Raw genomic sequence first — 13,539 nt, 5'->3', positions numbered from 1 at the left:
TGCTAAAGTTATTGAAAAGGCTGCATCTTTAGAAGTCTTAACAACTGAAAATGCTATATTCTCTTTTCTCTGTGAAGTACTGGATGGATTAAACAAAAGGTTTCGAATGCTAGACTTATTTTTTGATTTAACCAAGGCATTCGTGTTGATCACAAAATATTTCTCCAGAAGTTGGATCATTATGGAATATGGGGAGTAGCTCACAATTGGTTCACCTCTTACTTTAACAACAGACACCAAAAGGTCATTATTCACAATGTTGATAACGGCTGTGATATGGGGTCTGAGTAGGGTACGGTCAAATGAAAGGTGCCCCAGGGATCAGTGTTGGGGCCACTCCTGTTCCTTATTTATATAAATTATATGCCTTCTAGTATTACCGGTAATTCTGAAATACTGTATGCTTATTTTCCATTCGCTTATGTCGTATGGTATCATTTTTTGGGGTAACTCTTCCCATTCTAAAAGGATGTTTTTGGCTCAGAAATGGGCGGTTTGGGCAATAAGTGGAAGTCCACGAACCCCTTGACCCCTGTTCATGAGTCTGGGTATTTTGACATTGGCCTCTCAATATATATATTCCTTATTGTCATTTCTTGTTAACAATATTAGCTTATTCCCAAGAATAAGCAGCTTTCACTCTGTTAATACTTGGCAGAAATCAAACCTGCATTTGAATTGGACTTCCTTAAAACTTGTGCAGAAAGGTGTGCAGTACACTGCTGCATCGATTTTCAATAAGCTACCACTCAAATTCAAAAATCTTAGCAGTAACCCATGCGCTTTCAAATGAAAACTGAAGAGTTTCCTCGTGGGTCACTCCTATTCTGTTTAGTTCCTTGAAAAAAATTACGCTGATTCTTGTTGTATTGTTAATTATGTTTACTTAAGCTTAAGGATTGACTTTTTCAGGTTCATAAATATTTTATTTTTATCTTATTACTTTTATGTTGTAATTTCACGTATTGACACGTTCCATGACCTGTGAGATTTGCTCCTCAACTTGATCCTACAGAACTTGACATGTAAATAACTATATAAACAAAGTTTTCCCTCTTCTGTAAATTAAATGTATTGGTAAATTGTTTATTAAGTTATTTTATTACTGTACCTCTATCACCACTACTTGAAATCCAAAGACTAACAGATATGTTCCAATTCAATAGCATCAACAGACAAAACACTGATGATGATACAAAAGACAGCAACAAACTGCTAATCACAGTTATACCTTATTTCTGGGCTGTGCACACCAGTTCCAAGTAGTCTAATTCAGTACTTTTCTAAATACTTAAAAAGTCTACATATCAGCAGAGATAAAACAATAAGTATAGACACTATTCCTTGACAACAAAAAAATATGGAGAAAACTGATATTACAGAACGCTTACAGAACACTGACATCACATTTGCCTGAATTTACATCCTATTTGCATTATTGCCTAAAATGCATCAAGAATCACAAACACAAAATAAAATAACGGGGGGAAACATCAGCCAATGTCAATGGAACAATTACTGAGCAAGCTACTACAGTCAATCTTATTTCTTTTTAACAAAGTATACAGTAAATAAACTGTATTGTGTTATTAGTTACCACACGATAAACTTATTTGCATAATAGTTTACTTTACTGGACATGACCTGAGAGTCTGAAAGAAACCAGATAAATCTCATCAAAATAGTAAAAATCTACTTTTAACACTCCACACAATAATGGATTGATTTTTCACATAAAAAGTGAAAAAGATGAGCTGGTTGCAAATTTATGCACAAGCAATACCACAATTACCAATACTTTTCTCTTTTTTCCTTAACATCTACATCAATACCCTGCAATTCACACTTAAATGCCTGGTAAGGGGTTCTTCGAAACACTTTCAGACTATTTCTCAGCTGTCCCACACTCTAGAAGACAAGATCTGTACCCTTCAGGCTGAATAAGAACATGCGAAATCTGAAATCTATAGATTGAAGGGGGAAAAGATTGTGGGAACCGGGTAAAGGTAACAAGCAATTGGCACAAGGGGAAGAGTTCATCAACTTTTTCACCAACAGCTGAGCTTGCAGTATCGAATAAGTTTAATGTGTTACCAGAAGTAGGCCACTGTTGAGTGCAGCAGACCTCTAGCAAAGAAATTCAGTGTAACTTGGTACCAACAGAGTAGGAAGAAGAGCCTTGCTGCTACATAGTAGCCACAGGAAGGATGTATGCCAGGTGGTACAGGACAGGAACAGGATCACAAGTATTGTGAAGCCATATGCTGTGCTTAGCCAGGAGACAGAAGATACAGGGAATTTGTGCAAATATTTTGGCACATAGGATCAGGTTATTGTAGTAGGTGGAGTGGGGAAAGTCTGACTAAGGACAGCAATTACAGCAATGGGATGACCAGAATGAAATAAGAATGGCAACTATACGCACAAATATGAGGTGGTGGTGGTCCCACAGTGTCTTGAACAGCCCGAGTTAACATCGCTATCAGCTGTGTTAACACTGAGTTGAAGAAGATGTTGCTAACTGAAATTAAATCAAATAAGACTGCAGTACCTGTTGCTATAATTGGGAGACGAGGATACACTTGACACAGCCTAAACCTGAATAGGAGAGGGAAAGATACATTAGCTGAGCTTCTTGCAGAAAACATACCGGGGAGGGTGGGAGTGGGGCAGTCGTGCACCATCACATAAGCAAGACCCGTGTGGTTACTGGCGTCAGAGAGGTATCTTTTTCTAGATTAGAGTCAGAATTCAGGCAATGTGATTTAAAAGAAGTCAAAATAACAAAACAGCCCTAAAAATGCTTAAGAATGCACAAAAAAGTAAGTTAGCTTATTTCATCTAAATATTAGATGACTGCGTGACAAGGTACAAGAGCTTTCTGTCTGTTTCAAAAACTTAAGAGTACTCTGAAAAGATAGACATTCGGTGCCTATCTGAGCACCACACAACCACAGGGTTAGATCAGTTACATACAAAACATTACATACTAGCATCTTACTCAGGTAAGGCTAATATATGAAAAGGAGTTGTTACTTATACTAAGTCAGAATGCAAGTTCAAAAACATTGAAACAAGTATATTTTCTAGTGATCAACACATAGAAGTGTGTGCTTGTGAATTAATGCTAAACAATATCTAACTTTTAATTGAAATTGTATATAGACTCCCACTGGGAAACTAAACTGTTTATGAGGAATCCTGATTTATTAGTATGCTGTCACACAAGAGCAAGCAGTTAACACCTCTCAATTTTCTAAGGAATTCTAATAGGAAAAGTGCCATTGAAATATTTTTTGGATCCTACAATTTGATCTCAGTAATTAAAGTTACAAAACGAGTGGAGAAAGACAGTAGGATCCTAGTTGATAATCTTTTCTTTGATAATGCTCAAAACAAGAACATAACTATTTCCTCAATAACAAATGCTCTGTCTAATCATGATGCACAGCTAGGATAAATATCAATGCCTTAAAATTGTCAGTGGAAATCAGAATACTTAATGACTCGAGGACAAATGATTTCATCAATAGTTTATGAGAGATTTCCTAGGATGAAATTTATAATGAACCAAATGCCAACATAAAAGTTAATCTATCCTGTGGTACATTCACATCATTATTTGAAAATAGCTTTCTGCATAAGCTAGTCAGAAGAGACATTAAACATCCATGTAAAGCATCATGAATCACTATGGAGATTAAAGTATCTTGTGAAAGGAAAAGAGAAATGTACCTTCTGGCAAGAACAACTAGACATTATGCACTAGTTGTACACTAAAAAACAAATCAAAACTAGTAAGAAAAGTTATTAAAAACAAGAAACATGCACATAATGTCATATAGTAATTCCAACAACAGACTTAATGCTATATGAAACAGTGAAACAAGAGACAGGACAACCAGGCACAGAACAGGATAACATGACTACTGAAATGAATGGAGGGTCATGGGTAGCAAATACATGTAAATCATTTCTTAAATATATTACAAACATCAGGGAGAAAAAATTCAAGAGAAAAATCACAGCAGTATGTTGAGAAAGGAACTCTCATAAAATTCAATCATATGAATGCACCAACTTCTCCTTCTGATATAAAAAAAAAAAAAAAAAAAATTCCATTCTCTAAAAAATAAAATCTCATCCGGTTTTGGTGGTCTTTCCAATATAGTACTAAAGATTTGTTCCCACATAAGCTCAGTCTTATCTGAAATGTGTAATGCATCACTATCTCAAGGCATTTTTCCAGAGAAATTGAAATATTGCATTGACAAACCCCTATTCAAGAAAGACAATAGCAGAGATGTCATACACTAATGACCCGTTTCACAGTTGGCATCATTTTTTCAAATTTTTTGAAAAGGTAATGTGTTTTAGAATATTATCTCACCTGAGAAACAATATAATCATTGAATCACATTCAGGATTTCAGGAAAGTTGCTCTACTGAGACTGCCACTTACACGTTCAGTCACAAAATTTGGCAAGCATTAAATAATAAAATAGCACTGGTTAGTATTTTCTGTGACCTACCTACAGCATCTGATAATGTGAATCACAGTATTCACCTGTATAAATGGAAGTTTTGTAATATTGACGATATAGCCAACCAGCGGATAATGTCTTATTCAACAAAAAGAATGTAGAAATTTGTACTTCATAATTCAACCAATACAGACTGTGGTTGTTATTCTGACTTGTGTAGAAATCACGTATGGGGTTCCCCAAGGCTGGATGTTAGATCCACTATTGCTCCTCATATTTGTAAATAATCTTCCGTCTAATATGCAACAAGCAGAATTAGTTCTTTTTGAAGATGACATTAATATTGTAATCAATCCAAGTACAGATACGGAAAAAGAAGAAATGGTGAACAATGACGTTTGACTGGTTTTATGCAAATGGTCTCACTCTGAATTTTAAAAAGACACAATATATCGAGTTTTGCTCATCTAGGGATACTACACCAATTACATGTGTAAGAGGGCGAGGAAATAATGAATAGGGTGGAAATTTCAAACTGGAATAAGCACATTTTGGAACACTTAAAACAACTCAGTTCAGCCACATTTGCACTTTGGATCACTGCAAATCTTAGGGAGTGGCAAATCTATAAGTTGACATATATTCATTCAAATATGTCATATGGAATCATGTTTTGGGGTAACTAATCTTTTAAGAAAGTCTTCATAGTTCAAAAACATGCTGTAAGAATAATAACTGGTGCTGACCCGTGGACATTTTGTAGACATGTGTTTGAGGAGTTGGGCACTCTTGACTACTGCTTCACAGTGTATTTATTCCTCATGAAGTTTGTTGTAAATAATCCACTGCAGTTCAAAAGGAACAATGATTTACATAATGACAACACCACAAAAACTTACACTCATTACTTCACATTAAGGTTATCTTCAGCACAAAAAAAAAAAAGAGGTGCACAATGCTGCAACTAACATTTTTATCACTTACCCAGTGATATAAAATGACAGACAGCAAAGTAAAATTTGAAAACAAACTGAAAAGTTCACATTTGGAGAATAAGGTTGGTGATTAAAATTTCATGAAAAGATCTCGTCACACTTCAAAAGACCTTTGTTTTAATTACTGCCAACTTAACTCGCTTATCATATACCTGACACTTTCTACCCTATTTCACCACAATACAAAATGAGCTGCCCTTCTCTAGACTTTTTCCAATGTCCTCTGTCAACCCTATCTGGTAAGGATCCCATACTGCAAAGCAATATTCTAGCAAGGACAAACAAACGTAGTGTGGGCAGTCTCTTTAGCAGACCTGTTGCATAGGAAATACGGAAGCATCCGATCCCACCCGTCTGCTTTGACCCATGACGCCACAAATATGACGGAAACAAAAACAAACACACACACACACTTTCCACAAGAAGCCTAATGACACTAACGGGACAAGCGCGGGAAATGGGGTGTTTTGGGTGGGGGGCAAACTAAATATAAACAAATTTAGACACCTTGCGTAGCTACAACGTGTAAGTGAAGACAGCCATGCATGAATACCCACCCACCTCCCCAGGGGTCGTAACCCCTGCAACCCATAGAAGAGAAAGATGCTTCAGTAGCTGATTAGTGTTTTTTGTCTTTTTTAAAAAAAATCTCAAGGGATAGAACGAACAGATCAGAAAGATAAATATAATAAACTAAAACAGAAATTCGAGGAAACAGATAATTAAAACAAGTAATAAGTGTTTTTAAATTTAAAAAAATCTCACGAGATAGAACGAACAGATCAGAAAAGTAAATAAAATAAGATAAAACAGAACTGGAGACAGCCACACTCAAACCAAACTCCGCGCCGTCATGACGTCACACACGACAACACCCTTACGTCACGGGTCAAAGCCGACGCGTTGGATCGGACGCTTCTGTCGACCCTGTTGCATATTCCAAGTGGCCTGTCAATGAAAAGCAATCTTTGATTTGCCTTCTCTACAATACTACCTAAGTGATCATTCAAATTTAAGTTGTTCGTAGTAATTTCTGTATTTAGTTGACATGACAGCCTTTAAATTCATGTCATTTATCGTGTAACCAAACTTCAACGGATTTCTTGTGTGCTCTTGTGGAAGATCTTATCCTTAGAGACAACTGCAACTTTTCGCACTATGCAGATATTTTGTCTAAATCATTTTGCAATTGGTTGTGATATTCTGATAACTTTACCAGATGGTAAATGACAGTATCACACGCAAAAAGTCTAATAGTGCTGCTCCAATTGTCTCCTAAATCATTCATTTATGTACATTAGGAACAGCAGAGGGCCTGTAAAACTTCTTTGTGGTCCAAAATCCTTCTGCCAATTGATGCCAGTGAAATAAGTCTGTAATTCAGTGGATTACTCCTATTTTCTTTCTTGAGTGTTGATGTGACCTAAGCAAATTTCTGCCTTTTGGAATGGGTCTTTTGTTGAGTGAGCAGTTTAAACAATTTCTAAGTATGGGGCTAGTGTATTGGCATACTCTGATAGCAACCCAATCAGTATGCTATCTAGCCCAGAACACTTGCCATTATGAAGTACTTTAACCAGCTTTGTTACACTGAGGATATCTGCTTCTAAGTTACTAGGTTGGAAATTGGGATTGTTTTTGAGGGAAAAGACCAGACAGCAAGGTCACCGATCTCATCGGATTAGGGAAGGAAGTCTGCTGTGCCATTTCAAAGGAACCATCCAGCATTTGCCTAGAGCGATTTAGGGAAATCACGGGAAACCTCAATCAAGATGGCCGGACGCGGGACTGAACTGCCGTCCTGCCGAATGCGAGTCCAGTGTGCTAACCGCTGCGCCACCTTGCTCAGTGTGTTGACAGTTGTTCTCGATTCAAATTTGAAACAATTTTAGAATAAAATATGGATCAGCAACTCATAAACACACCTACAGATTATAGGATTATGGGAAAATATGCTGCAAGAGTGAATGCACTAGGAGGATGTATCAGGAGAGTGACAGGATAAATATAGAGGATGCGTAGGGAGGAGGACTGAATAAGAAAAATCATTAATAGAATACCAGTGCCAACATATATAACATTCTCACCTTGCATACAAACTGACGTTGGCCAGTATGAGTGCGGCGATGGTGGGTCAGATGTGATGACTGCATGTATGTCTTTCCACAGAACTGACATGCAAATGGACGCTCTCCGGTGTGTGTACGTCCGTGGTGTGCTAGGTGTGATGACTGTGCATAAGCCTTACCGCAGTGCCCACACACAAATGGACGATGGGTATGCCTTGGAGGTGTTGTCTCAGTGCCACGACTGACAGTTTGTGGCGCAGATGGTGGAGAGCAGCCTGGCGGCCGAGGATCACCCACCCAAAGCCGTGCCAGCAGCCGCCCTGCACTTGCACCAGGTGATGGCAACATACGCTACAGCTACAAAATTTCTGCTAATGGCAGAACCATACATTCATGAAGAGATCCTTTCTAACTCATCTGCAACACTCCACTAGCAAAGAGAGAGACTGCTATCACCTGATATCATCACAAGTAGAGTGTTATTCTTTCTAAAGGGTGTGTGTTGGTTTCTCTTAGCCGCTTCTGTTTGAAGAAGATAGCAGACTTCGTCATGAGTTGGAGGACACTTTGACGTTCTACAAAATATATACGATTCCTTCGGTTGTGTGTCGAGCCGAGTGTGTGGGTACTCCACTGCACTCGACAGGTTAATATGAACTGTTCTGGCCGAACTTTTATTTTGCATTAGGACTCAGTTACAAATAAGTCACTTATCCTCATACGTGTTACACAGGATGTGAAATAGATGCCATGTATATGATGGGCTTGCCCTTGTTTTCAAACTTGCTTTGCTCACAATTCTTGTTTTGCTTCCCAGGCTTCAACAAACAGCACATGCATGTTCTCGAACAGGGACAGTCTTGCATTTCTGGAACATATCAAATCAAAATCTCAGTATAAGCTAATTTATAAAGGCTGGCTATATATCAAAAGACTCAAGCAATAACAAGCAGATATGATTACAGTATTGCAGGAGTATCAAGCAGCACATGTGCTTGATGAAACAAACTGTCTGGGAGGGGAAAAGGGAGGGGGGGGGGGGGGGGAGCTGGTACTATACTGTAAGTGATGAAACCAGCTGAGAACAAAATACAAATATTATCTGATAAATTAACACACACAGATTGCAATTTCATGATATTAGCAGACAATTAAATTAAAAAAATGCCTTCATTATATATCTTTACTACATAATCCACTTGCACTGTCCGAAAGACAGGTATTGCATCAACACGTGCTCGGATACCCCTTTCCTTATAGTAATGTCACATGAGTCATTTTTAAAACTTTTTTGTTATTACCATACACATACTTTTCAGTAGCCCTAAATGGAAATGATTTACAGCACTAATCTCATCATACAGACCAGCTAATGAATACAGTAACATTAACTGCTGTGAATTTGGTAAATAGTTAACTCAAATTTTCTGCTGATATGGTCTTTTTAATCATTATTATACTACAATGGATAGTGTTGACCCAATTAATACGATGAGTCACTCAGATGAGTTTTGCTCTTTATAAATATTGTGTGTCTTGAGTACTATCACACAGGCTGCTGAATATATGTGAAAAACGGTAACTACTGGAAAAGTAGTTACTCCATAAACTATCTCTGCATTGTCTGATAGCACAGTAATTCAGAAATAGCAAGAAGGTAAGTAGCATCAAAGCCTGCTTAAATTGTGTTTCAATGTGGCACACTAACAGGGAGTGATGGTAACAGACCAGTCGCATTTTGTGTACAGTATCTTACATTAACTATAAAAAACGCAAACAGAAGCAGACAGGTATAACTGTAATCAATTTTGAGCAAACTCTGCCACCACTTGGCTTGCTGCTGCTTCTATGTTGCTGTAATATCGGAGATTGTATAGATGTTCTATGAAGTAACCGTATTCTTACGCGTTCAATTGCAATGTAGTTCACATTACATCCCTACACGTGTCATCCTTTCATTCTTAACGTTACGTACCGCACCAACATACAAGAAAGCAAGAGTATCGATAAAAATGACGAAAATACATAGGTCACACGAAAATCCAGTTCTTTAACAGGGAGTGGTAGGGGAAGCGAATACATGAAACTTGTATTCACAGTGTTATGCTGTTTACTGTGAAAAAAGTAAGTGCCACAGCAAACTTCGGCTTTCAAATTATCGATCACAAAAAATAATATCCTACATATACATACATTCTAAACACCACATTAAAACTACGATAAACAGGAGAATATGTGAAGGCGCATAATAAATTATACACGCCTACGTAAATTAATGGATTTTTAGCTACTCAAAAGAACAATTTTCATCGAGCCCTAAATTTCGCTTGTACCGCTTGCAGTCGAATTATTTACTACACAGCACAGTATAGAGGCGACGCCTCTATTTTGCAATTTTAACTGTCGCTACAATCAAAACCTTGTCTGTCAATCAGGGGCATAAACCTTAGATAATTCCTACCTTAGATGTGATTCACATTTTCCTGAAGCAAAACCTACAGCTCACAACTTCTTATACGTAACAGGATAGCGAAAACTATGCCGTACTAACACTCCAATCATTAAACAATCATAACGCTGTACACAAATTATAGACTGCAAAGAGCTTTCCCTTGCTTATAAACAAATGACTTTTCGCAGGCAGCCAACGTCTCATGGTGTAATGTGCCATCCGGCTGCGACCTTTGTTTGTTATCTTCCTTTGAAGAAAATTACAGTCCAAAGTCAAAAATTAAAATTTTTTGTAAAGTTGTTAGTAAAATTTAAATGGACGCAGGAACATGTGATCAAATGCCACAATCGTCGTAGAAATCGTGCTCATTTTTCAATAACTATCCCGTTTCTTGACATTTCTAACGTTGGCTACACATTGAACAAATGAAAGTGCAAAAAGAGGAATCCAGAGATCATTGCAGGAACCTGTATACTTTGTTACTGATCATTAAGGGAACAAATACTATGACACAAAATCTCATGTTTGAATAAGACACAATCGACTGCGTTCAGTTCGTAGAAAGAACCGAAAAGTTTTGTATATGTATATTTGACCAAAAAAAAAAAGCAGGAAAATAGGCCCGAAAAATTGGGTCTGGTTGGGTTGGGGGTCGATTTCGGGAGGAGATCAAACCGCGAGGTCATCGGTCTCATTTTGAGTTAGGGAAGGAAGTCGGCCATGCCCTTTCAAAGTAACCACCCCAGCATGTGCCTGGAGCGATTTAGGGAAATCACGGAAAAGAACCTATATGAGGATGGCCGGACGCGGGATTAAACCGTCGTCCTTCCGAATGCGAGCCCAGTGTGCTAATCATTGCGCCATCTCGCTCGGTTTGGGTCTGGTTGTGAGTCCTGCATGGATGGCCAAAGCTGTTAGGTGACCACTCGCGTAAAAGCGTGAACTCTGTGTTCGAGTCCCAGTCCATCATATATTTTCATTTTCATTCCCTTATACAGCTGATGGTTGTATGTTTCGCAACTGCCTGTTCCTTCGGACATGCATACACCACAGGCACTGCAATATCGTACTCTCCTACAACGAACCAGTGTTTCACACATATAGTACATTTTTTATATCACAGTTATCTCAGAAATAACAGTTTTAATATGACAAGTAGTGTTCCACAGATCTGAGTGTCTATATTGACAGTATGAGAAAATAATACGGCCTATGAAATAATAAAGTCAATGGTGGCAGTGCTTTTAGTACTACTGCTGCTGCCACTAATAGTGATATTAGTAATAATTATAATGACAATAATAACAATAATGATAGTGGCATATATGAAAAGAATTTCTGATGTATCGAGTTCTGTGGAAAGGAAGTTTAGGAGACTGCACCAGCTATGAATACTGAGAAATAAAGGTTGGCTTATTTGTGGAATGAGATAAATATTCGTATTACAGGTTTGAGTTGCCATCTCTCAAATAGACTTTTAGTTTTAGTATTAATGTAACTTTGCTTGACTTTTATGGTGATTCTTTGCAGTGATTTTTGCAAAGCCTCAAGAGAATAATGGCTCTCGTAATTAAAACAATTAAAATGTTATTTTGTAACTTACGGTCGCTGGACAAGGAAACATTTGACTTCAATGTTTAAAAGGTACAGGTTGTTGGTTTAAAGGGACATACATTCTAATACGAGACCACTAACAAAATGCTAGTTGATGATCTTTATCCTTCGTCAATTACTCTGAAGAGCCAAAGAAACTGGTGCATATGCCTAGTATCATGTAGGACCCCATGGGCACGCAGAAGTGTCCCAACACAATGTGGCAATGACTCAGCTAATGTCAGAAGTAGTGCTGGAAAGAATTGACAACATGAATCCTGCAGGGCTGTCCGTAAATCAGTAAGAGTACAAGGGGGGGGGGTGGAGGAGATCTCTTCTGAACAGCATGTTGCAAGGCATCCCAGACTTGCTCAATAATCTTCATGTTTGGGGAGTTTGGTGGCCAACATAAGCGTCTAAACTCAGAAGAATGTTCTTGGAGCCACTCTGTAGTAATTCTGGATGTCTGGGGTGTTGCGTTGTCCTGTTGGAATTGCCAAGTCCGTTGGAATGCACAATAGACACCAATGGATGTAGGTGATCAGACAGGATGCTTACATACGTCTCACATGTCAGAGTTGTATGGACGTATCAGTGGTACCATATCACTTCAACTTCACACACCTCATACCATTACAGGGCCTCCACCAGCTTGAACAGTCCCCTGCTAACATGCAGGGTCCATGGAGTCATGGGGTTATCTCTATACCCATACATGTCCATCTGCTCAATACAATTCGAAACAAGACTCATCCGACCAGGCAACATGCTTCCAGTTATTAACAGTCAATGTCAGTCTTGATGGACCCAGGCGAGGCATAAAGCTTTGTGTCGTGCAGTCATCAAGGCTACATAAATGGACCTTCAGTTCCAAAATCCCATATTAATGATATTTCATTGAATGGTTCGCACACTGATACTTGTTGATGGCACAGCTTTGAAATCTGCAGCGATTTGCAGAAGGGTTGCACTTGTCATGTTGAACGATTCTCTTCAGTCGTCATTGGTCCCTTTGTTGCAGGGTCTTTCTCCGGTTGCAGTGATGTCGGAGATCTGATGTTTTACTGGATTCCTGATATTCAAGGTACACTCATGAAATGGTTGTACGGGAAAATCACCACTTCATCGCCATCTCAGAGATGCTGTGTCCCACCGCTCATGTGCCAACTATAACACTGTAGTGACGTAACAAGACTGTTACGCCACTTGAGGTAGCCAAAAGAAAGGCACGCGTACACACACGCCGATGGGCGTCAAGTCTGGAACAGGATAACTATTGAATGGTAGCAAGAAAAGTACGTAGCTGCTTTATACTTAACTTTACTGTCTGGGACTTGTGATACATCTCTCTTGACTATACAAATGCGACTCGTAAGATACATGCACTGTTACAATTGGCGCCTTGCTAGGTCGTAGCCATGGACGTAGCAGAAGGCTATTCTAACTGGCTCTCGGCAAATGAGAGGAAGGCTTCGTCCGTATTGTCGCTAGCAATGCCGTAATACAACTGGGGCGAGTGCTTGTTCGTATCACGAGACCTGCCTTGTGGTGGCGCTAGGTCTGCGATCACACAGTGGCGACACGCGGGTCCGACATGTACTAAATGGACCGCGGCCGATTTAATCTACCACCTAGCAAGTGTGGTGTCTGGCGGTGACACCACATTCCTCCCCCGCAAATCGGCGAACGGTCGTGAGATAAGGCTTCCGCCCGCCGTGGGGAGGACCCCATGTTGACGTATGCGATGAGGTGGGGAGCCTAACAACAGGTGAGGCTGTGCCACCCGCACCCGGCCATTCGGTCCGAGGGGAGCTAGGAAACGCCTGAAAACCTAGTCCAGGGTGCACGTCAACATGCGGTGTATGCGCCCGTAAAAAGACAGTAGAGGCCGAAGGGTCGACCTCCATTGTGTCGGGGTAGCTGACGCGCGATGACGTCATGTGGTC

At 39.2% G+C, this 13,539-nt stretch overlaps 1 protein-coding gene across 1 annotated transcript in view; it reads right to left on the bottom strand.

Moving 5' to 3' along the window:
* The window catches only part of LOC124789812 (zinc finger protein 239-like), a 106,833-nt gene extending 96,643 nt beyond the window's left edge, over positions 1–10,190 (bottom strand). The window contains exons 1-2 of the mRNA XM_047257293.1: positions 10,010–10,190; positions 7,567–8,416 (exon numbers count right to left, since the gene is read on the bottom strand). Of these exons, the coding sequence (XP_047113249.1) occupies positions 7,567–7,896 (330 nt within the window). The 5' untranslated portion in view covers positions 7,897–8,416; positions 10,010–10,190. The remainder of the gene's footprint in view (positions 1–7,566; positions 8,417–10,009) is intronic.
* Between the last annotated feature and the right edge of the window lie 3,349 nt (positions 10,191–13,539).

This window comes from Schistocerca piceifrons, chromosome 3 (assembly GCF_021461385.2).
Source record: "Schistocerca piceifrons isolate TAMUIC-IGC-003096 chromosome 3, iqSchPice1.1, whole genome shotgun sequence".
Classification (NCBI taxonomy): Eukaryota; Metazoa; Arthropoda; class Insecta; order Orthoptera; family Acrididae; genus Schistocerca; species Schistocerca piceifrons.
This window is presented reverse-complemented; position numbering and strand designations above follow the sequence as displayed.